This window comes from Apteryx mantelli, chromosome 1 (assembly GCF_036417845.1).
Source record: "Apteryx mantelli isolate bAptMan1 chromosome 1, bAptMan1.hap1, whole genome shotgun sequence".
In the NCBI taxonomy this organism is placed as follows: domain Eukaryota; kingdom Metazoa; phylum Chordata; class Aves; order Apterygiformes; family Apterygidae; genus Apteryx; species Apteryx mantelli.
In genome coordinates, this window is record NC_089978.1 from 32,902,865 (window position 1) to 32,926,650 (window position 23,786).

Consider the following 23,786-nt stretch of genomic DNA (forward strand, 5'->3'; position numbering starts at 1 on the left):
TCTTTATTTTGCAACTGAGTTTAGCAAAACACATCTCTACCTTTGGCATCCATGTCCAGCACACTGTAGTTGTACCTACTGAGCGAGAATCTACAAAACCCCATGTTTTTGTAGCAAGCCCACAAATAAGCGTATGACAGCCCAAAGTTTTCATGTCATCTAGGAAGTACAGAAAGCCTTTCCAATGCTTCAAATACTTCAGAAAGATCTGACTGAGAGTTTAGTCTGTTTTTAACTATATTTGACTGAGCTGGATGGATGACTGCAGGCAGCACTTGAGGCAGTATGTTGTGAAGTACTCCAGAGTTCTGTAGCTGATTTTGAGCATCAGATTATCACAAGTTCAAGATGATGGGGGGATGCTACTGTTGGAGGGCAGTTTAGAAGTGAGAAGAGAAAATACGGAAAGAAAATATGGAGCTACAACTTAGATGCTGCAGACAATCAATCTATTAAATAGTTTTGAAAGTATTATCACCACCTCACAATATCCCCACTCTTCACCAACTGAGTCTTTAAAAAAGTCTGTTCCTCTCTCTATTTCCTCCCTTCTTCCTCCCTTCAGCTTCCTTTGGTTCTCAGTAGTAATTCCTCCATCCTTCTCCTTGCAGTATCATGATTATGCCAAGGTGTAGCGGGTTGAATACTATAAGCCAAGTGTTTGGATGCAAAATTTCTCCTGGCCTGAATATCTATGTGAACTAAGTCCTTCCTTTTCTTCCCCAAGCTATATAGCCCTGGAGAAGAACACAGCTATTATCTATGCTGCTTCTGCATTTTGTAGTCACGGAAAGACATGATCTCCAAAAGCACCTGCAATGTATCTGTCACCTCCCATCTGGGAGACTTCAGATTGCTACACTGTGGCACTTTGTTTGCTACAGGTCAGGCTAGCCTACCTCTGGCCCAGCTCCTACGTCACCCTTAGGTGGAGGGCTTGCAGAGCACACATTCTGTAAAGTTAGGTGGACCCTGCTTGGACAACTTGCATCCCAGTATGCAACTGCTGTATTGAACTGGTACTCAAGTATCAAAATTAAATAAATAAATAATTTTGAAGATATAGAACTGAACAGAAGTAATTGAAATCTTGTGGCTTTGGAGTACTTTGGTGCTTTTAGTACTTTGGTACTTTTAGTAGTTCACTAACTTACAACTCTGTTTACGATCTCTGCTACATTCTTATTTAATTTCTAATTACATTTTTTAAAGTGCAAAAATAATCCTGCAAAGCAAAATAAATATCTGATCCATCAGTTAATCAGAAAGATTAACAAAGAAAATTGGGTCAACTTCTATCATGTATTATTCCTAAGACCAATGGGAAGAAAATGACATGCACAGACATCAACAATATATTGGGAAAAAAGGAGAATACTGATAAGAGTGTTGTATGTAAGATGAGATAGGTACATATTCCCTTTCACTGAGTGCTGCTGAGTTCTAAATCTGGCTTTAGGCATTATGTTTAGGAAAGAAGAAAAACGAATTGGAGACAACCAAATGAAAGAAAGAAAATGAGAGAGGTGCAGAAGCTCTGGCATGTAAGAAAAACTTGAAATAACTGGATCACTTTTTGATTTGAAGGCATCAACAAATGGAGAGCACTTTCCACCTTCATTGTCAAGAGATTTGTGTTCTATTTCTGATTTGAATTTCTATGGCTTTAATTTCTCCCTGTTGCTTCTTGTTACAGCTCTCTCCATTAAATTAAAATGCCACTCAGTACCTAATATTTTCTTCTTGTAAGAAACCTATAAATTTTAATCACCTTTGAACTGTTTTTTTAATAAACTAAACAGATCATCTATTTTTTTTTAAACTATTGTTTATCTTTTTGCAGCCTATTCCAACTTCTCCATCAATATATACAGTAGAATTACCTGCAGCATCCCACTAGTTGTCTCATAATAATAATTACTGGAGGCAAATTATCTCTTAATTACTATTCACCACTCTTCTCTTTATACATTCAAGAACGGCATTAGCCTTTTTCACTTCTCCGCCCCTGGCATCACATTTTCAGTTATGTTGACAGATGTCTATCCTTCAGCAAGATTTTCCAGAATGCAGTTTCTCTGCTTGTAGATCTACATTCATTGCTTCTAGATTTAAGGACTTCACTGTGTTAAACTGCACTTTGTTTGAATGGATCAAGTACACCATCTGTTTCACAGATTCTAAGCGTGACCTTCAGCCTAACACAACACATGGCACTTTCTTGTATTAAATAGAGTATTACTTTCAGAAAAATATCCAATACTCTTTTAGAATGTGCACTGAAGAATCAGTAACAGCTCACAGTCCAAGACGAAACTTGTTCTAAGGGACAAGTACTCTTACTAAAAATATTATTAGCCTTATTGCTAGTCTGAAAATGAATAGCTTCAACTTCCACTGGGTATTGTTACACCACTGTCTGCTAGATTGAAATTATCAGGCATACTGTTATGTTTACAAACATATGTCTGAGTTCCACCATTTTTTTTCTCCCTGAACTAGGTTTATTCAGTCAAGAAAACAGAAAACTGAGAAGGGAACACAGTAATAGGAAAAAAAAAAATTTATGTTACACAATGATCATTTTACTTTACACAAAGAGAAAACAAAACTATAGGGCACAATATATCGCCCTCACAAGTCAAGTGCCCCCCCAAGTCTGCTGTTCTCCATCCCACGCTTTATACAAATCATTATAGATATCTTTCAAATGAAGAAACCTTTCTTAGCTAAAAACACTTTCTCTTAATTATTGTGAAAGAACCAAGTGAATAAGCCAACAAATAAACACATTTTGCAGATTGTAATGCATTTGGGATGCATGCATGGGAAGCTGAATGCATTCTGAAGCATAATATGTATCTTGACTTCCAGCTGACAAACTAAAAAGAGATAATGACTCCACAGAACACTATACAGTTAGTGGCTGAGAATATGCAAGTATTAGGTGAGTACTTTAGGAAGCAGTATTGGTAGTCAGTGCAGATGTATAGGCACTTCATGCATTATATATTTAAAGAATGGGATGCAAGGCAGGCTAGAAAAGCATGTGAAGTATATCACATGAGACTGTCAGACAATACAGCAAGTACACAGAATGTATTGTCTCTATTCCTTTGGTAACTATAAAGAAAAGGTCTTGCTACTTTAGGTACTTATACAAACCTCATTTTTGGACATAATCTTATATCTAAGTGCATACAATCGTTAAAATAACACAATATCCTCATGAGACTGATTCCCACATGAAGACCAGCCGTTGAGACCTGCCCCAGATGATAAAGGAATTTAGTTTTCAATATAGTTTCTTAGGCATAGGGCAAGCTTTCTCTTGAATAAGGTTCCCACAATGATAACCTAACAATATCATCCAAGAGAACGGCAAAGATCTCTGAGCATGTACCACAAGATGGCAGGGCATCAGCAGGCCCAAGGTAAGAGACATAACCTGACAAAACAGCATAGTTGCTCAGCGGAACATTAGGAAAATGCTTTTCAAGTGTATCCTGTTTGGGAGGACTTAATTTTAAAGATAAAGCAAATGAGAAAGAGAAAAGTACCAAGGTCCCCCTCACTTCCCTTTCAAAAAACCAAGATTACACATTGAAATAGCTTGGCAATATTCAACATTCCCATGGCAATCATCTTTGAGCATGGGGCTCTCACTATGGAGTTCTGTCACCTGCATGTAGGCCCAGTCATCAGGTTAGGGCTCGGTGGAAATGTTATTAGGCTATCTCCCTCAATGCCATGCTCCCTATGGGCATGATCTATGTCTTCCTGGGGCTGCCATATCGTCAAAGGAGATGTGCCTCGGTGCAGGGGACATCGTGTTGTCTTGGCTTCTCTCGGCCTGAGCTCAGAGGGAGGGAAGCGCTCTGCAGCCAGAGCCCACACGCCGCGGGGGCAGCCGCCTCAAGGGCGCGTCCGCGCGAGCTCGCCCAGCCGGCGGCCCCTGGCTTTCCACGCTCCCGCGGCAGTAGGTGGATCCCTGGGAGGCGCTAACCCCTCTCCCTCCCTCCCCTCGCGGCTGAGGAGGCGCCTGAGCGCGGCGGCATCTTCCCTTGTCTCAGTGGCGGGAGGAGGAGCCGTGACCGCCGCCACCTGCGGGGAAGGTAAGCTATGAAGGAAGGGGATCGCCGCCGCCGCCGCCGCCTTTTCCCTCCCTCTTCCCCGGGCGGCGGGGAGAGCCCCGCGCGCCGCTCCGCTGCGGCGAGCGGCTGCTGGCGGCCGAGCGGCGGTTGGCAGCGTCACGCGCGGCTCCAACGGACGTTCCCGCCCCGCGCCGACCCCACCGAGCCGGGGGCGGGGGCGGAGGCGGGAGGGGGAGGGGAGAGGGCGCAGGGCGCCTCGGCGCGCTCGCGCGCTTCCCGCCCCTGCACCAGCGGCCGTTGGCCGTGCGCGGGGGCGGAGCGGCGGGAGGGCCGCGTCCTCGGCCGGCATCTTGGGTGCGGGGGCGCCCAGGCTCTGCGCCTCTGGGGCGGGGGAGCCTTTTGCCCTCCCCGTCCCGCTCCGTGGCCGCAGGCGGGGAGGGCTGGGGGCGGGAGCTGTTGCCCCTTTTGCCTGCAGCGGACAGGTTTTGTGTTGCGCCCCCCCGGGGTCCATTTCCAAGGCAAAGCGCGTGGTTTATAGGCGCGGTTTCTGCGTCAGGAGATTTGTAACTCGTGCCACGAATTCAGTAGACCAAGGGTTAAATCTGAATAGTGCTGGAGAGCTCTGTCCTCAAGTGTGGAGAGGAAGTATGAAGCTTGCAGTACATTAGGCAAGCTTAGCTAGATGCCCAGCTACGGTTTTAACGCAGAGAAAGAGAATAGTTGGGAAATTAATAATAGATACAGGATTGTTAATGCTTGGAGGTTTGGATGCTCGTCGAGAGGGAAGTTCTAATATTGATGGGTCAAAAGACAGGGCACAATTAGCAAAGTGGTTTTATTCCTGCCCAGGAACTGAGTAAGGTCTGCAGACAGTTATCTTTGTGCGTCATTGTAATCGATCTGGGCAGCGAAATGGTGGAAGCTGAACTAATGGTGAGGAGCATGAAAGCGGGAAACACTGAGAAATAATGGCCCCGCTGAACATGGGGGGGAGAGCTAATGTTGCCCAGGCATGAGAAATAAATATGATGAGATAATGTTGGATGCTAATGATGTGATGACCTGTAAAGTAGCAGGGAGAGGTTGTGTGGATAAAAAAGAGCCTAGCTTAGCATTGCTTTGAGAAGCAAAATTCTAAGAGCTTTTAATGCTATCTGCTTTAGACTACAGGAGTTGGATTTGGATAAAAGTATCACTTATCATGAATTATGTCAGGAGTGGATTTTCTTTTTTAGATATAGATAATGGCATCATTTGGGAAGGATGTATAACAGTCTGGTTATACTTACATACAACAGCTCTGAGTTCACCAAATAGACACTGAGTTAGTAAACTTTAAACTTGCTTTCAATAAGTAGTATGAGAAAATTTTGAGAAGAGCTGGTTTAATAAGTGATCTTGGGTCACATTTTTTATTTGATTAAATAAATAGAAATAAAATAGAAAGCTATAAACAAAAGTAGGTTTAAAATTCTTGGTTTTGAAAGGGCAATCTTTGAAAAATCAAGGAGATGTCAGTTGTACCGGAATGTCAAGGGCTGTAGAAATGAAGAAACTATGAAATTTCTTTATGCCAAGTGTAGAATTTATTTGGAATTTATATCCAAAGAAATAGGTCTATGGAAAAGAACTTGTATCCATCTCGAAAAGCCCTCAACTTATTTCTAAAATTATTTACAAAGAATAGAAAAAGGACTGATAAGCAAAGAAAATTATGAGTGGGAGGTAAAGTGTAGTATTAAAGAGAATTGACAAAAGAGTCTGAGTTAGTTACAGGCAAGTATTTTTAAAGGTTCTTTAGCCATCCAGGTAAAGAAAAAAAGAAATAAGACCACTGAGTAATAAAGTTAAGTTAAAGTAACCTAGGATTGGCCTCATCATGCATAACAATGTATTGCAGTTTGGAGGAGACTACTACAGGGGCTAGATTGAATCCTAGATGTTTAAACTTTTACCACATGGAATAACATTTTATCTCTAATTTTTTGAAAGAGATGGGCAACCCCTCTCTTTTATGTGTAATTCAGTGTTTTTGCCACTTATATTGATCAGTGCCAGTATCAGAAGAGTGTTAAATTTGTATCCAAATGGACAATTACGGAATCATTTGCTCATAGAGGAAGTAGTTGTTTCATATTCTCTTTCTATTTACTGTTGAATCTCTCTCTTCTTTAAAAGTATCCTATCTTTTTATGCAGACAGCTATAACTATTGAAGTTTAAACTATCAGAGTTTTCAGATCCAGGTGTATAATACCAGTTATGTATACATATGAACACATATGTCTACATGCTTTATATATATATACATCCAGGAAATTCTGACTTTGTATCAGGGAAAGATTTGGGTATGTATCATCCCTCTGCCCCCCACCTTTCATGCTGGATTCATGGAAAGGAAACCCAGGAATGTGCACATTCAAGAGCCGTGTCATGGTCTCTTGTGCCCAGTCATACAGGAAAGTGTAGCTGTGGCTATTGATTCGTGCTGAAATTGCGTCAAAAACTGTCTTGAAAAACCTTCACTCAGTGACGCAACATTCATACAGGTAAAACTTCTTACCTGTAGGAACAAGCCCATATCATGGACCAAGGCTCCATTATGCAGAAAAACTGTACTAATTCCAAGTAACCAGGGAATGTAGAAAAGAAAGCCAGATGTTATTTAGTAATGCTTATAGGCTTTTTAGGTCTTTATATTATAAACTGTAACTTTTAGCCTAAGTTAGGCTAGAAAGACCTTCCTTAGACATCTAAGGACAGGATTATGGGTTAGAACTGTAGAAGCTGTGAATATTTCTTAACAGCAAGAGCTGGCTGTGAGGTAAAACATCCATCAGCTAAGATGTTATATAAGGCACAGAATTTGGCTGAATCTGGTAGCTGCAGACTAATAACAATTTAGGCTTGCTTAGATCTACGTAGAGATGGCATAACAAAACTAGTACATTTTCTTGCTGGTTTTATATTAATACAATTTAATATTTATGATTGCATGTTAAAAGAAGAGCTCTTCCCTAGCATGATATTTTTATGGCATTGAACTGATGTTCGTTCTGAGGTTCCTGCTTGCAGGTGCAGTGCAGCTTACAGAATCACAGAATGGTTGAGGTTGGAAGGGACCTCTGGAGATCATCTAGTTCAACCCCCCTGCTCAAGCAGGGTAAACATCTTAACCTCTTAAACAGGCTTGACATCTGAAGCTTACATATGGTTTATTCTGAACAACCTGATGACCTGTTAGTGTTCTTAAATTCTTAAGGCTTAAACATTTCTGTATTAAGATTCTGTAAGTTTATAAAAATATAATATTTATCAACTTATTTCATATACTTACTACATTATTTTGTATTAATTTGCTATGTTATATGGTTAATATTTTTAATAAAGTTCTTTTAAAACCAGATCTTTGGAATACTTTTGTTTCCCTAAAGCTGGTTCCTTGAACTCTCCTGTTCTGTAGCTCATGTCTGAAGGTCAAAATGAAGAATGAAGAATCAATATAAATTTCAGTTATACCAAATTAATTATTTTATATGGTATATTGAACTTTATGCAGTGTTTAAAATAGAAAAGAGCTATTAAACTAAAAATGGAGTAAATGCCACAGTTGTTAATATTTTATTATGTTTATGTGTGTATATATGGATTACAGGAACAAAACACAAAGTGTTTTTGGAATTTGGCTAATAGTTCAGCAAAGAGAGAGCTTTTCAAGTTGATTTTCTGAAAATCTGGAATCAGCCACATTTAAAAAAAATTCTTTCCTTCAGTATATGAGGTATTAGATTTAGGTACAGGAATGACACTGTTCCCAAAAGACTATTTAACAAAATGTTTATGTTAATACACTGAAAGATCTGGAGAAAATGCTCACAATATTTTTTTTTCTTTTACTGCAGAAGTAAACCACTAATTATGTGAAAATGATCCCAGCATCCTACCATACTGCTTTTCAGCACTGCAAGTAGTTCTTGCATTCAGTTTCCATCATCTGAAACACTTGATTGCTTTCAAAAGGTATTTTTGCATCTGTAGAAAGAAATGTAAATATTTTTAAGTGAAAATCTTTTTGATTGACACTGTTTGGTGAAGTTTAGTTCTTTTTCTGCTGCTGACCTTGACATTTCAGTAAGTCTATTTAGAGATGCAAAATTTTAGTATAAACTTTATTACTACTTTCTAGTCTTTGTACTTTTGCCTTTCATTAGTCTGTTATGCAGTTTCTCTTTCTTATTAGTTGCTACTCACTTCATTCAAACCTTTATTTTTTTCAGTCAAATAGGTGGATAGCCAAAGCTTTCAAATGATTTTTTTCAGAGTGACTGGAGGATTTGTAGAATGGGAGAGAAAAAATGGGAATTTTTTTCTTCTGCTTTAAACATTTTCCATCTGGTATATGATGCATTTTTTGCAGTCAATTCCACTTTTGTTGCTCGCTGGTAAACAATACACCATTCTACACCAGTAAGGATGGTAGACAGCAGTTCTGAGGAAAAAAAGGCAGTGGAATAGGGATGGAAGAAACAGCATAACTGAATATAAGCTGTGTGTCTTATCACCTCTGTTTTTTATAGCACTTGTTATAAAAAATAAATTTTCAAATTGTCTTGCTAGCTCAAAGCCCCAAGGTTTTTCTGGCAGTGAGGGGAAGGTGTTCCAACAGTCTGTGTAGGATTTTCAAAGCAATTTTGTCACTTGGAGCAGAAATTTCACACCAGATCCTGACACTTATTTTTAAACCACAGAAGAGCTGAAAGAACAAAACCTAAACTTTCATAATGCTGAATTGCTTTAAAAACATATCCTCTGTTTTCTTTCCTGTCTTCTCACTTATTTCAGAACATTTTTTCCCTGATGTATTTATCTCTATCACAGCAGTATTGAAACTATATCGAAAGATTGTGCTGAGCATGTGTTATAAAATAGTATTCCCACTGTCTTCCTCGTTTTTAGTGTGCCAGTGTTTCCTTCTGTGTGTTGTTTTCATCTTCTCCTTCTCTGCTTTAGTTCTTGGCAATTAGTTTCTTTTTTTTGGGATGATGTTTACTCAAAAAAGATCTTTGCAAATAGGTTTCAAGTATCTAGCTCTAATACAGCATACTACATATAGGATGAACCTCTGATTAACTTCAGTGGGGTCATGCTCAGATAGAGGAGGTCCATCCCTAGAGCCAGCAGTTACAACTAAGCATCACTTTAAAAGAGAGCTGGCATGTGACAAGATGTTTATGGCTGAAGTTTTGCCTCTGGAAAGTGAGCCAATAAGGCTGTCTTAGGTCGTTTCAATTTGAACTTTTCTGTAGCAAGTAGCAGCCTTGCAAGGTCAAGGATGAATATGAATTTTTTTTTCAAAGTGTCCTGGACCTAGCCTGTAAACTGCCTGTATGTTTAGTCTTGAAATAAGTAGGCAGCCCGTAGAGCTTGCCTCTGGAGCCGAGAAGTCAGTCTGGTTTCAAAGAACAAGTAAGGAAAGAGAAAAGACCCATGGTCTTCTTACTTCTTCCATGATTAGTGTTTGAATAACTCAGTCAGAGGAGGATATTTTTCTTATTAGTTTTCTTTCTTGTACAACTTGATATGATTTAGTTTGAGTAGCTGCTCTTCAAACAAGCATTTGCTGTTTTTCAGGGTCTGCAACTTCCTAGTAATGAAAAAAATGCTGCATCAATGGAGGAGCAAATGAAGAGCTGAGTTCTGTCAGTTTATTTTCAGCATTGGATGGCATAATGACATTTCACTGTTCAAGCTTTTTAATGATACATACTGAAGAAAGAAGATAATTTTTGTAAGAGAATCCTCAATATCAGTCTTCCTAGAAGGGGATTGTGGCCTTATGATTCCCCATAATCTGTTCAGTAGGAATAACTGTAGCTAGTATTACTGTTTTGTCCTCTCCTGCAAGATCGCTTGGACAAGTTAGCATCATTTCATGATTACTGCTATAGGAAACTGATGAGAAATTAAGAAGATCAGAGAAGGTTAGTACCCTTCTGTAAAAGTGTGATTAAGTCCTTTTTCTCTGTCACTTTTTTCTCCTGATTTTTCTTTAGTCTGTGGTTAGAGGCCTAGGAGGAAGAAGCTCCACACAGACCTTTGGCTCAGTGGGTGGGATTCATAAGCGCTCAGAATAAGTGGGAGGAAATACTAAGTGGAGTTCCAAGAAAATATACTTGCTTGCCAAGTTCCTAGAGAGAGAGAATCTACGAGAATGTTATGTTCAAATGAGTCAGTGAACCTGTTTAAATATTTATGATTAAATGGTCTTATTAGACTCCTAATCAGACCTCAGTCATATTTGTGTTCCTTAACTCAATCATATCTATACCACAGAAGCATACATTGCTTACCCAAAGACAAAGCACTGTCAGGGGCAAATCCAAGGTCAGAACTTAGAAATTCCAAAACCTAAACTCAGAATGCCAGAGTAGGCTGTCCAGATTCTTAAAATGTACTTAGATTCCAGATCCAAATACAAGATTTGTAAAATTTTAGATTTAATATAAATATTTTTGTATTAAAATGCTGTGTACTTCTTCAAGAAATGATTATTTACAGTGGAATTAGCTTTTGTAGATCTGTGCTTTAGAATTTTTGGAAAAACAGCTAGTGAAAACATATATAAAGTTTTAATACATGAGAAATATCTCTGTCTTATCTTTTTACTTTTTAAAGTAAGTGTAGGGATTTTTTTTTTTTAATTAATGGATACCTATTTTAAAGTAAGATTCCTCAGCAATTATATGCATATTTTAAGATTTAGTAGATAAACAGCCCCAATAGCTTATTTGTAATAGCTAGAACTATGTTTTTCTTCTATACTTGAAGTTCTCAAATACTCAGATTTTTCTTTTTTACTTCTGATGAAAATACTGTTTTTTTTCTTTGTTGCAGGCAAAGATGAATCATTGCTAGTATTTTAAAGCTATACAGGTAAAAATAATTCTTAGGCTTAATGATTTTTTTTTTTCTTTCTTTGTTTTCAGGATCCAAGAGTGAATATGTATTCTTAAATCAATTTTAGGTTTTTAGAAACAACACCTTTGCAGATGCAGACATGTGGCAATCAGTATGTATTTTTGTTAGAATAAATGAATTTGAATAAATTAATAAACCTGTGTAATTTGAGGCATTCCATGTACTCCTGTAAGGCTCCTCAAAAATAAGGTGTCTGTGTTTGCAGAACAGCTTGAAGAATGGAGTTGGAGGGTAATTTTTTCTTAGTTATATTTCAGATAAAACGTTGTATCTTTTGAGTTGTGAAGACATGTAAGTGTGCTTTTCCTTGAAAAAAAGTCAGTTCAAAGCTGTCAGCATGTTTCTTACTCGGACTCTTTGAGAAAAGTAGAGTAATGGAGAATCTTTCCTTAGGTGGCTGAAATGAGCCATCCTGAAGTATATGGGTTTATATTAACAAGTATAACTGCCTTTAAAGACAAGCTGTGTGCTTCAGTTTAAAAAGAAGCAACTGAATTGAAATGTTAGAACTTGAGGAATAACAACTGTCAGTTGTGTTTCAAAAGTATTGAAGAAAAATTGTAGACTTTTGTCTTCACTTAAATCAGAAAATTCATAATTAATAACTGCTCTCCTGGAGAACCTATCAGCAGTTTGGCATTAGCATGTAGGCCAAAGATGGCCAAGAAATGGGTTATAGCATATCAGCATTGCTAGGGAGTGCTGGAAACTGATGCTGCAAAATACTGTTTAGCCTTGATATCATACCTTACAGTAGGACTATTCAATACTTGAACTTAAACATTTCAAAATTGCAGTCAAGTAATATAGTCCTGCTCAGATTGTGGTTATACCAAAGGCCTTTATTAGAGAAGTTGTTTCAAATAGAGACGGATGCACGCAAAATCAACTGCTCAAATAACTATAATTGAAGGAATCAAAACAGTAACAAATTGCATCACAGCAAGCAGCTTAACAAGTTGCTTTGTATGTGTTAAATTGTAAACCTTGGTTAACTGGCCATTTTTGCTCATTCTGGGCTCTATTCAGTTGCACAGACATAACTGTAGTGCTGTGTGGTTCCTAGCTGATGTTCCAGCACAACGTGGGTTCCCTGTAGGTCCTGTATCCCATCTGCTAGCCCCACTGGTGTCTTGGATCCTGAAGGCCATCTCAACTAGCCCTAGGTGCCTACATGTGGGCAACTGCAAGAATCCTTCAGTCTGTGCTGGGTGAAAGGGAACGTGACCTAGGTTCAAGTTCATTCAGCTTGGTTGTGTGTTTGAGCCTTATGCTCCAAATCAGCAGAGACAAGAGAGTAGCTGGACTTACAAATGAGTTGAATTTATCATTTAGGGTCTCAGACTAAGTGTATAAAATGCACTTTGCATACGTACATTTGTGTTTTGTATTCAAGCATAAACTTAATGTGCATATTCAGTATAGCTGAGCTGTAGCGATTGTTCAGTTTTTTATTCATTTAAAGTAAATAAAAAGAACTTTTGTTTAATCATTAGATTAGATCATATTTATTAAATCATAGAAATTTATTATATCTATTAAATCATAGAAAAAATATTTAAACCATATGAATTTCATGTGTTTTGGGTCCTTGGCCTAAGCCCTAGTGCCCAAAATTTGATGTGAGAGGTATGATTAATAGTAAGTTAGCTAGGTTTATAAAGCTGTGTTGGATACTTCTTTTACAGCACTGTAATTCTCTGAAAAGTAACTAAGTAAAATGGTAGCTTCTTGTTTGTTGGATGTTATTCTGCCTGTAGTCAGAATTTTACAGACATTTAGTTTTCAGTTACATGTAAATAGATTTTTAGTATTGCCTGAATCAGTGCATCTCCAAGAAAATGATGTGTACTGCTTTCTTGCTTGTTGCGTAAAATAAGATTTCATAGCTTTCGAGCTGCTTACTCATCTGTTCATTCTTATTGAAAGTGGATTTGCATGGCTTTATGTTTGGAAATAATTTTAGGATAGTAGAGTTGTACATATTCATCTGGGGAAAAAACATCTGATCTGAAAATCTGTTTCTACTGATGATGCACATGCTAGAAATCTTGAGTCATTTACAGGGATGGCAGTCTTCTCTGAAATGGAGTGAATATTTTAAGAATTCTCAGTAAACCTGAAAAGCCCAAATGTTTTTTCTGTCATTGGTTTTCAGAACAGAACTGGGATAAGAATATTTGAAGGCTTAAACTGGAAATGGAAAGCTCTGTCCAGTGTGTTTTTTCTTTGCTCAAATAAACATCGTGGAAAATTATGTCAACAAACTTCTAAATTTATTTTTATTAGAATAAAAAGACTTCAGAGTATGGTGTTTAATAAAACTTTTTCCTTTTCTATTACAGTCTGATTAAATTTTACTATTTACTTTAAAAGAGTTTTGTCCAAGAATTAGTCTTTTGAGTAAGATTACAGAAGAGCAGGGTCTCTCTCTCTGTCTCTGATCACTATATAGCTCAGTGCAAAGCCAAAATTGTCTGAGCTTCATGTTTTTTTATTTTCTCAGCTCACACAAGCAATTATGAAGTGTGTGTAGTTCTATAAAGTATTGTTGCAGCAATGTTGTATGGTGATTTTAACCACGGTTCTCTCTCTGCAGGGGGACGCAGGCACAAATCCATATGGAGGATGAATCTCCTCCTTCTCAAGGAGTCAGTGTCAAGGTCAGAATGTGAATTTATATCATGAATTCTGTACTGCTGTCCTTCAAGAGGAAGAAGTTTGGTTCCATTTAATAGTAGCTTAGTCAAGGCTGTAAGATAAGCAGAAAATCAGAACTGTGGATAGAAAAGTAATACTTGCAAAAGAAATGTTGCTTATGTAAGCCACAAAAAAATAGAAGAACAACATATGCATTTCAATTACATTCAATTGCTTCTTTGACTTACAAGATGGGTTTAATTTAGTATTAAGTTCCAAAGCTATATGTCCCAGTCTAAGGTTTGAACAACATAAACTTGTAAGAATTTACTACCATAGCACAATATGATGTAAAAATTTCGTCCCAATTTTCTTTTTTGTTTTGTTTTAACACTGAGTGTAAAACTTAATAAAACACTTCATTTAGATTTGGAGCTTAATGATGTTGCCTTTTTAAGATAACCTGTATGACAAAGAAAACTGAATAGCCAATGATCGGACTGATTGCTGAGATCAAGCAAAGTGGAGATGTTTTAGGAATACTTGAAGCATAACTGATACACCTTTGGGATAGGTAGATGTGCCAATCTCAAATTCTGGTCTAACTCTGTCTTTCATGATTCTGCACAATATGAGGGAACTGATCACTTATGGGACAATAACTTTGAAAATTTTAAGTTAAAATATTGGTGGGCTGATAGTTAAAGCAGTCTTAAATTTCTGGGGCAAAATATGATGGAAAGTGTGGGAGTGGAGAAAATATTAAAAAGTGAGAGAGTAAGTCTCTTATTGAGTTGAATGTAACTGATAATTCCAGAGAGAGGAGTTGGATTATGGATAGGTTTTAGTCTTATAAAGTTCTTTTTTTTTTTTCTTGTAAAAAATTTAGAGTATTACAGGTGTTTTACTGGGTGGTTTTTATAATACACTTTTTTTTTTCCCTGCAGTGTACTACTTTAGTGTTAAGAAATGCTACAGTTTTTTTAACACATTAATTATGAGGATTAGTATAGGAGTGCTTTGTAGGAGGAGGTTACAGAAAAAAACCTTTCTATTTAAGCTGAATATGTTCTCACCCATCTTCTGGGCACTTGGAATTTAGAAAGTCACATCCTATTCCAAGACAGTAAGGGAGTCTGTACAATTGAAGGACACCCTAACTGTCCTTTGGAAACTCGGGCCTCGTTACTCATGTCAGCAAAAGCGTGATGCAGTGTTGTTAATGCAATTGTAAGACTAGTTTGTGATGCTTTAGCTATTCATAATTATATTTTAAAAGTGCCTAAAATCCTCCAGAGAATTAAGGCTAACCTCTTGACATTAAACAAATTGTTCTGCAAGCAGCAGATGAATGAAGCCTGATTACATATGGGTTCATGTCTTTTGTCTCCAATATTCCTGCTACATGTCATGAAAGATAGTATTTGATAGAACTAGCTTGAACCTACTTGCTTGCTGACTGGTTTCATAACATACATGTCTGATTGTCCAGCTGCCTCCTGCCGAATGGATTGTATAACAGCTGAGTCTTGATTCCCTTTCACTTGCAAATTTGGCTGAAATTGGTCAGTGAATTCAGTTATTTGGTGTGAGGAGATGGGGAAAGTGATAGTATGATCACAAAAGCTGCTTTTCTGTAGGAAAGACGACCAACCCTCCTCCCCTCTTCCCAGAGATATATTATGAAGAAATGTGTGATTAACTGCTATTTGTTTAAAGATTTAAATTAAGCTTTAAATTAGGATTGTTTCTTTAGTTTCAAACATTATATCTATGTTTCTATGTACATTTTTCATAGTATGTGAAAACATGCTATACAGGCAATTGAGAGCACTGAAGAAACATTAAGTAATATGTTTGTCTAAGGCTTAATTTGGTTTTGCTGAGGCTCATGCAGAAATTAAAGTCTTTTCATAATATTTAATGTTTATCATTCTTCCATAACAGGCTGTATATTATATTGTGCAATATTTAAGCAAAACTTTGTTCCAAAGGACGTGGAAAGATAGGTTTGGGTGTCCTTCCTTCCTTATTAGTTCTATTGCAAGTTCAAGAAAGAATGGGTAGGTTGCATCAGTGACTATTATACAGAAAATTACCATGTTATTAAGTGATTAGTTTATTACTTACATAAAATGCAGATACTCTAATTAGGTTCCCAAAGATTCAATGTTTGGAGAACTGATACAATGTTGAAACAGATACAATTTCAGAAGTAAAGGATAAAGGAAAAGAAGTATCCATTTCCAGTGCTTGAAAACAAATGTGTATGTTTTTCAAGGATAAGTATATTCTTGGGCAGATTTTTTAAGGTTTCTTCTTTTAGCAATAACTTTGACACCAGGGGAAAAGGCACAAATTGTTTTCAAGTTTTGAATGTACACTTTACACCCTATATTAGTACATTTAATCCTGTAAACTAGGAGTTACACTGTATGAATATAGCAAAAATATGACAGCAATTAACTTCTTATATGGTGCTTTACATATATGCCTTTCTTTCTGGATCATGATCTAGTTTATTTGTTTATTATAATGGCTTCCCTCCAAGTATTTTTCTGAAGTGAAATATTGTTTTGGTTTTGAGATATGAGAGAATGCTGTTTCTATGAATTTATACTTTGTACTTTGCAAAGTTATACACTTGCCGCTTTGTATTTGGTATCTTTTTTATAATATCAGGTTTTGGAGGCAACATTATTGTCAGCCCTGAAGATGCTGGATGTTGGGAAGTGGCCAATTTTTTCTCTCTGTTCCCAAGAGGAGCTCAAATTAATTCGTCAAGCCTGTGTATTTGGCAGTGCTGGTAATGAAGTCTTGTATGCAACTGAAAATGATGAGGTAATTGTCCAAAAGTGTGTGTGAGCATGGTGTATTTGGTCATCCATGTGTCCGGCTATAATGAAAGCCAGACTATGATAGTATACCTACAAAAGGTAGCATACAGAATCAGGAAAACATTCTGATCAATTCATATTGAAAATACTTTGGTAGTAATGGTTTCCTATCATGATCAGAGGATAAAGAGAAGATGAATTTAGAATTTCTTGCAGGTGCATGGTGACAGGATGAGAGGCAACGGACACAAACTGAAACATGGGAAATTCCAATTAGATATTAGGAAAAAAAAATTTACCATGCGAGTGGTTAAATCCTGGAACAGGCTGTCCAGAGTAGTTGTGGGATCTCCATCCTTGGAGGTGTTCAAGACTCAACTGGACATGGCCCTGAGCAACCTGATTTAATTAGATCTGTTTTGAGCAGGGCGTTGGACTAGATGATCTCTGGAGGTCTCTTCCAACCTAAATTATGATTCTGTGATTCTTTTATAACAGGTTTTTGTGCTTGGCACAAACTGCAGTGGGTGTTTGGGAACAGGTGACATCCAGAGCACTATGGAACCAAGGAGATTAGATACTTTATGTGGCAAAAAGATAGCCTGTCTGAGTTATGGAAGTGGCCCTCACATTGTTCTTGCTACAGAAGGTAAAGTATGATTGTTAAAGAATGTTACTTTTTCAGATAGGTTATTCCAGCAGATTGTGAGAGATTTGTGCTGTAAACATAAGAAATAGGATTGGTACAGACATTCTAGGCTCTCAGCTTCAACATGTTTTCGTGGGCCAATAGGTCAGCTAGCCCTTTTCATAGCCAGTTCTTTTCATAAGCCTTTCAACCTCAGCTTTGTTCTTATTACTACTTCTGGAATGTTTTTCTCAATTAAGTTTGGAGCTTCTGATTGCATTAAATATGTCTTAGTGGCTACATTATGCCCGTATGTTCTTGTGCCAACACTGTCCTTTAAATATAATGCATCTCTTTCCTGTATTTACTTCTGGATGCATTTTAGAGACCAGTTATGTTGTCTCTTGGCTGTCAGGCTAAACAAGTCAAGCTCTTTTATTTTTCTTGTCTCATTGGTGTTCCGTCATTCACATCACGCTGGCAGCCTTTCTGTTGTGTATCTGTTCATTGTTAAGTACAAATGACTAATATTGTGTTCTCAATGAGGTTCCATCAGGAAGATCTAGTTGACTAGTCTAGATTAGATGGTTAAAGGTAGGTGAGATGAGTTTTGTTGGAAATGTGTGACTGCTCTTTAGACTCAACTACACTCCACCATTTTCTCCAGTCTTCAAGGTCATCCATCATGGATGCTTCTTAAATCAACATGCATATTTTCTTCCCAACTTTGTTGTTGGCAGATTTCACTGACAGGCTCATACCTCTTATCCAGGTCATAAACTGAAGTATTGTGCAAAAACAGTTCCAAACCTGATCCTTGATGATTTCTACTAGTAATTTGTTCACATGAACAGCTTCCATTCAGCACAGTGTCTTTTAACCTACCTTTCAGACAGCCCTTGCCTATTTCACAGTTCTTGAATTAATCCCTGTCATCTGCAGTTTATGGTATGTGGTTCTATGAGGCCCTATTTCACATATTTACTGAAGTTTGTATCCTCATAGTGGTGAAACAAGAAGGAGGTTGTTTACTTTTGACAGGATAAAGTCAGTAGATTTAATCTGTTGTAGAAAAATAGTGAGTTAGTGTAGCACATGCTGCCTTTGCAGTTCTCAGGGTGGAAATGGGAACCCTTCTTCTTAGTGAAAATGTCAGATAAAGAGTCTGGTGGTCTCTTTAGAGATGTGAAGGAATTGTATGTCAAATGTTTGCCTAGTTCTCCTGGAATAACTGCATAATTTAGGTTTAGAAAATCATGACAGTGGTGGACAAGATGAATGTATAACTGCTTTTCACCAAATCCTGCACTGCTGTACCTAGAGGACACTTGATTTAAAACAGGTGAAAGAAAGTTGTTTTTTACATAGTAAGTGCAAAAGTGTTAGACAGCTTCATGGATAAAGGCATATATATGTACATTAAAGAGAATCAGAAGGATTGTACCTGATAATATCTATAATCCAATGACTGTAGGTGCTTGGGAATTACAAGGGGAATGGACTGCAAAAAGTGACCAGCCTCATGTTTCCTCTAAAGAGCATCTTTCTTCTATTGCCACAGTCAGAGACAGAATTCTGCATTAAATGGGCCATTGGTCTAACCCAGACATTTCTTACGTTCTCAGTAACGTTTCTTGAAGTATAGTGTATGCGTAGTATTTTTAAATTGTAAGTATCAACATCATGTAATTGCTTTTCGTATGAGCATCTTCACCTATACTGCAAATGAATGAAAAGTTTATTTGAGCGTTTCAAAAGTAGGAAACACAGGGCATAGAAATTTTGTTTGATTGGAGTCAGAAGTTGGTTAGTAACAAAGATATAAATTGAAATAGGGACTCCTGACAGTCATTTCATCTTTTATTCTTCTGTACTGCACTATCTCCTTTCTTTTAGCTATCTGATTTGTTTTACTAAGTTTATGGCATTGGTATGTGGGTTTAAGAACCAAAGAAGTCATATAAATACTTAACTATGTACTTTGTTATTGAATTTGACTTTTCAATTTGTAATTTTATGCTTTGTAGTCATTGAAAAGGTAGAGATTTTAAAACAGCTTTTTACATTTTTATTATAGAAGGAGAAGTGTATACATGGGGTCATAATGCTTATAGTCAGTTGGGCAATGGTACAACAAATCATGGTTTGGTTCCCTGTCAAGTATCTACTAACTTGGTGAACAAGAAAGTCATTGAAGTTGCCTGTGGCTCTCATCATTCTATGGTGTTAACATCTGATGGAGAGGTGAGAAGAGCTAGAATAAATCTCTCTTTTCTCTTGCTTAAATTAAAATATCTGAAAACAGGAAAACATACAGCACCTAGTGCATTGCATCCTGCTTCTTGCTATCCTCACAATGCTGATACAATACAAATGTTTAATAGAAATGGAAAATCTGTTTGGGTCTATCCACTTTGAAGTGCAAGATATTGATTTTTCTGTGGCATCTGCTTGTAATAAGGGAGCATCATTTCTTTGCAGAGGCCAGTCAGTCACTTCCTGCATTATCACCCTAGTGCAGTCTCTTAACAGCATTAAATCTGCCATTAACTAAAACCATGTTTGTGTAAGGAGTTCAACCCATTGAAGTGAAAAGTTCTTCTGTGATTTACTTTGAGGCGCCATTTGTGTCCAGTTAGCCATTCTGTTTTGGGTTCTGGAAAACTAAAAATGTGGATTCTTCCAGTACCTCTGTCAACAAATGTTTTAAAGCACACCCACAGAATGAAAAAGTGTTAATATAACTGTCATGTTGCCTTTGTCTTTGACTGGAGGAGCATAAGGGAGTGGAATATATAAATAAGTGTCATATTTCTGATAGAAACAAATCATAAACCTGTGTGTTTTCCCAGTTCTTTGAAAGAACCACACAATCTCAAAATGGAATTTTTTATGTGTGTAACTTATTTCTCTCTTAGAACTGAGTATACTTATAACTGTATTAAATAGCCTTTTTTATGATGATTCTTTTACAACAGGTATATACGTGGGGTTATAATAATTCGGGCCAGGTTGGATCCGGTTCAACAGTTAATCAACCAATTCCTCGAAGAGTTACCAGCTGCCTACAAAATAAAATAGTAGTTAATATAGCCTGTGGGCAGATGTGCTCTATGGCTGTAGTAGAAAATGGAGAGGTAAGAAAGCTTAAGTGAAGTTTTCTGACTGAATTTTATTTTCTTTTATGTAATATTGCTGGATGCACATTATTTTAATACCTGCCAGTAATGTGCTGTAATAGTAAAAAGCACTGAAAAAAGACATATCTCCAGATTCCCTCAAATCTACCTGCTTGTACTATTTGTAAAAATCTTTGTCATAAATTGTCCTACATATTCCTACATATATAAGCACATCTTCTTCTCTATGTTTGTTATAGTTTCCTTAGAAAGAAATCAGAGTGAAACAGAAAACTGTTCACTAATATTTGCTTTTTGAAAATGGTTTGTGAGGTTACACATAAATTTTATCACTTTGTTTATCACTTTATAACTTTGAATCAACTGCAGAAGGTGGCTTTTAAGCTGAAGAAATTCAAGTATTATATTCCAAATTTACTTGCAAATATAGTTTTCTTTTGAGGAAAAAAAGCATTGTGAAGTTCAGGAGATTTTTATGAATTTTGGGATTAAATCATATAGAAACTATATTATATGTTTTATTTATTTATTTTACTTAACTGTCAGTCCTACTTCATGTACAAGGTATTTGGAAGTCAAATTTCCTATTTTGGCTTCTGCAACATTTCTATCCATGGTTGCATTTGTGCTTCCAGTAAACTAAATAGGTGCAGTGGATGACCAGTGATGAAGCACTAGTACCCAGCCTGTGAGTTGTGTCTGTAATCCTAGCAGTAAAAAGTGATAATTTGTTTTAATCAATTGAGTTGACTGTGGTATGACTATAGACACATCGTAGGATCTCTTAGTCTGTCTCAGTTTCACATCATGATTTCAAATAAACATATGGTTTTGTTATTCATTGGACATTTCATGTTAGTCTTATTTTCTCAAATGTAAAAATAACTTTAGGTTTGTATCATTGATTTACTAATTTTAGAGCTGGTATTATATTGCTAGGAAAAATGAAAGTGCTGTTTAATACATTATTCCACTGCTGTCTTTATCATTCATAGAAAAATACATTATGCTCTGTGTACTAGAATCTTAAGTATCAAGTATGTGAGAATATTCAGTGAATGCTATCTTCATTTTTAGTGCTCAGTACATATCTTATCTCAAGAAAAAAATAGAGAAAATAAAAATACAGTTTATATATTAGTTCCATTGCAGAACCCCTTGAATCACGCTCATACTGTTTCTATTCCCACCTTCCTGGTCCTGGGAATGTTATGAGGATATGAAAGTCATGTAGTGTTCCTATTGCTTTAGTTCATCTGAGCTGAAGATTTTAGGCAGACTAGATCCTCTTTAGATCCACTGCTCCAAGCATTTTAGTTTAAGACTAAACTAGACTGTTTGCAGAAAACAAGATGTGTCACTGAAATTATCAGAGTTCAGTATTTCTCTTTTTTCTTATGTACAATATAAATCTGTTAACAGTCTACTCAAACTGCTTGACATAGTTTCCAGTATATAGTTATTTTTCTGTGTTTACTTTTGTGTTAGAGGATTTTTGCATGAGAAATTAGCTCTTTGAAAGAGGGAAGTATTCATGCTGAATTTGCTCTGTGTCCTGGGGAATGGCCCTGTGAACCATTCATATTTAAGAATTGTAGTTTTACACAATCTAACTCTTATAGAGCAAGCTGAACATGAAGGGATAGAATTTGAGTGGAGGATGCAGTTTGTGTTATTAACAGTTGTTGCATCAAAGATTTGTCATTTAAGGTGCAGAAGAAACAAAAATATATATATATATTTATGTATACACATACATACATACATACATATTTATCTACATTTAAAGTGCAGATCCTAAAGAAAGAGAGCGAGGAGGTATTAAAGAGAGTTATTATTACAACTATGAAGTACTTATATTTATTTTTAAAGAAACCTATAATAGCAAATAGTTAAATCCTTGTCTTTGTTTTTAAGGTTTATGTCTGGGGTTACAATGGTAATGGCCAGCTTGGACTGGGCAGCAGTGGCAATCAGCCAACACCGTGCAGAATAGCAGCTTTGCAAGGCATTCGTGTACAGCGGGTATGTGTGATGTCTACATGTCAAACCCTTTATGAACAACTGAAAATACAGGGTATAGCTAAGGCATATTTTACATTTAAAGGAGGTAGTGCTTTATCTGATTTTTTTAAAGCACCATTTGATGGAATAAAAATGTATATCTTAAAATGAACCGCTGTTAGCAGGGGAGAAGTTATAACCTGGTGGAATTCAGTGGGAGTTTTGCCACTGGCTCCAATGAGGTCAGGATTTTACCTAAGAAGACTAAGGAATTAGAAAGGCTTAGTCTTTTTTTTCTCTGAAATTTATTTCTATTAGTGTAATAAAAAGTAAGTCATCTTTGACTGTCCTATTCTTCAATAAACCCCTATCTTTTTCTGGGAAAATGCTGCAGTTTAGCATTTTGTCCTGGCAGAACTGAGTATCATTTCTAGAATTGCATACTCCAGCCACAGTGACTAACTGGTGTTTGGAGTCTGAATGAATTGTCTCCAACTGCTTTTGGTCAACAGTTGGTGTGAATCCATGGTTGGTCTTGATCTTGGGTGGTATTTGTACTCTACAAAATAATTGGGCTGCCTTCAGTATAACTAGCAAACTAGTAACTTCTTTTGATTGAGTAGAAATATTTAAAGTGACTATAAAATTGATACTAAAAGTCTTAATCTCATTTATCCAAAATAGAGGATACAGTTAGGAAAATGACACATTCTGATAGAAATCATTGTTTTTGTAATCAGTGAAGACTGACAGGAGTGTTTTGAACTTTGGATCCTAATTAATACATTTACTCAGGTAGCAAAGGATTTTTTTTAATCTTTGAAAATAAGTCATATAATTAGATAGATTTATGTTCTGCTTCTAGGATGTGGGCAGTGGCTTTGCTGGGAACAATTGCTGTTGGAGAATAACATCATAAAGTGAATATTATTTTTGCCTGTATTTATTCTCCTGTTTAGAGAGTATAAGTGCTCCAGTAGCATGACTTAGATCCTATTTCCATCCACTTCATTTGCTTGATATCCATTAATATCAAGCTGTAGACTTCCAATCAGCAAATCACTTAGGCATATATTTCATTTAAAGCCCATCATGTGCTTCATGGAAGTCAGTGGAGCTATACATATACTTATGATATATCTGCTTTGCAGACTATATAAAGATACATGAGCTAGTTTTGAACAAGCTAAATTGGCTATTGATAGCCATCTAGCTGTAGTAGGTTACATTAACTCAAGCTGAGCAAGACTGCTGCAGGTAATTTTGCTGCTTTGTGTACCCCATGTGGGGTGCTCTGCAGCATATATAGATTGTAAAGTGGCGATCTGGGCCACCTTGCCCAGGGTGCCTGAAGAGGTGTAGCTCAGCATGGCAGAGTGTGATTCCACGAGAGGGGATGAGTTGCCATCAAGATGGAGCTCTTTCTTTCCTGGCTGGCTGTTCCTGTTGCTGATAATGTTGTGCCG

The 23,786-nt window shown here is 37.0% G+C and overlaps 1 protein-coding gene across 1 annotated transcript in view; it reads left to right on the forward strand.

The window, feature by feature from the left end:
* Positions 1–13,677: 13,677 nt before the first annotated feature.
* The window catches only part of RCBTB2 (RCC1 and BTB domain containing protein 2), a 33,161-nt gene continuing 23,052 nt past the window's right edge, over positions 13,678–23,786 (forward strand). The window contains exons 1-6 of the mRNA XM_013948421.2: positions 13,678–13,734; positions 16,394–16,552; positions 17,047–17,197; positions 19,254–19,420; positions 20,155–20,313; positions 22,234–22,341. Of these exons, the coding sequence (XP_013803875.2) occupies positions 13,693–13,734; positions 16,394–16,552; positions 17,047–17,197; positions 19,254–19,420; positions 20,155–20,313; positions 22,234–22,341 (786 nt within the window). The 5' untranslated portion in view covers positions 13,678–13,692. The remainder of the gene's footprint in view (positions 13,735–16,393; positions 16,553–17,046; positions 17,198–19,253; positions 19,421–20,154; positions 20,314–22,233; positions 22,342–23,786) is intronic.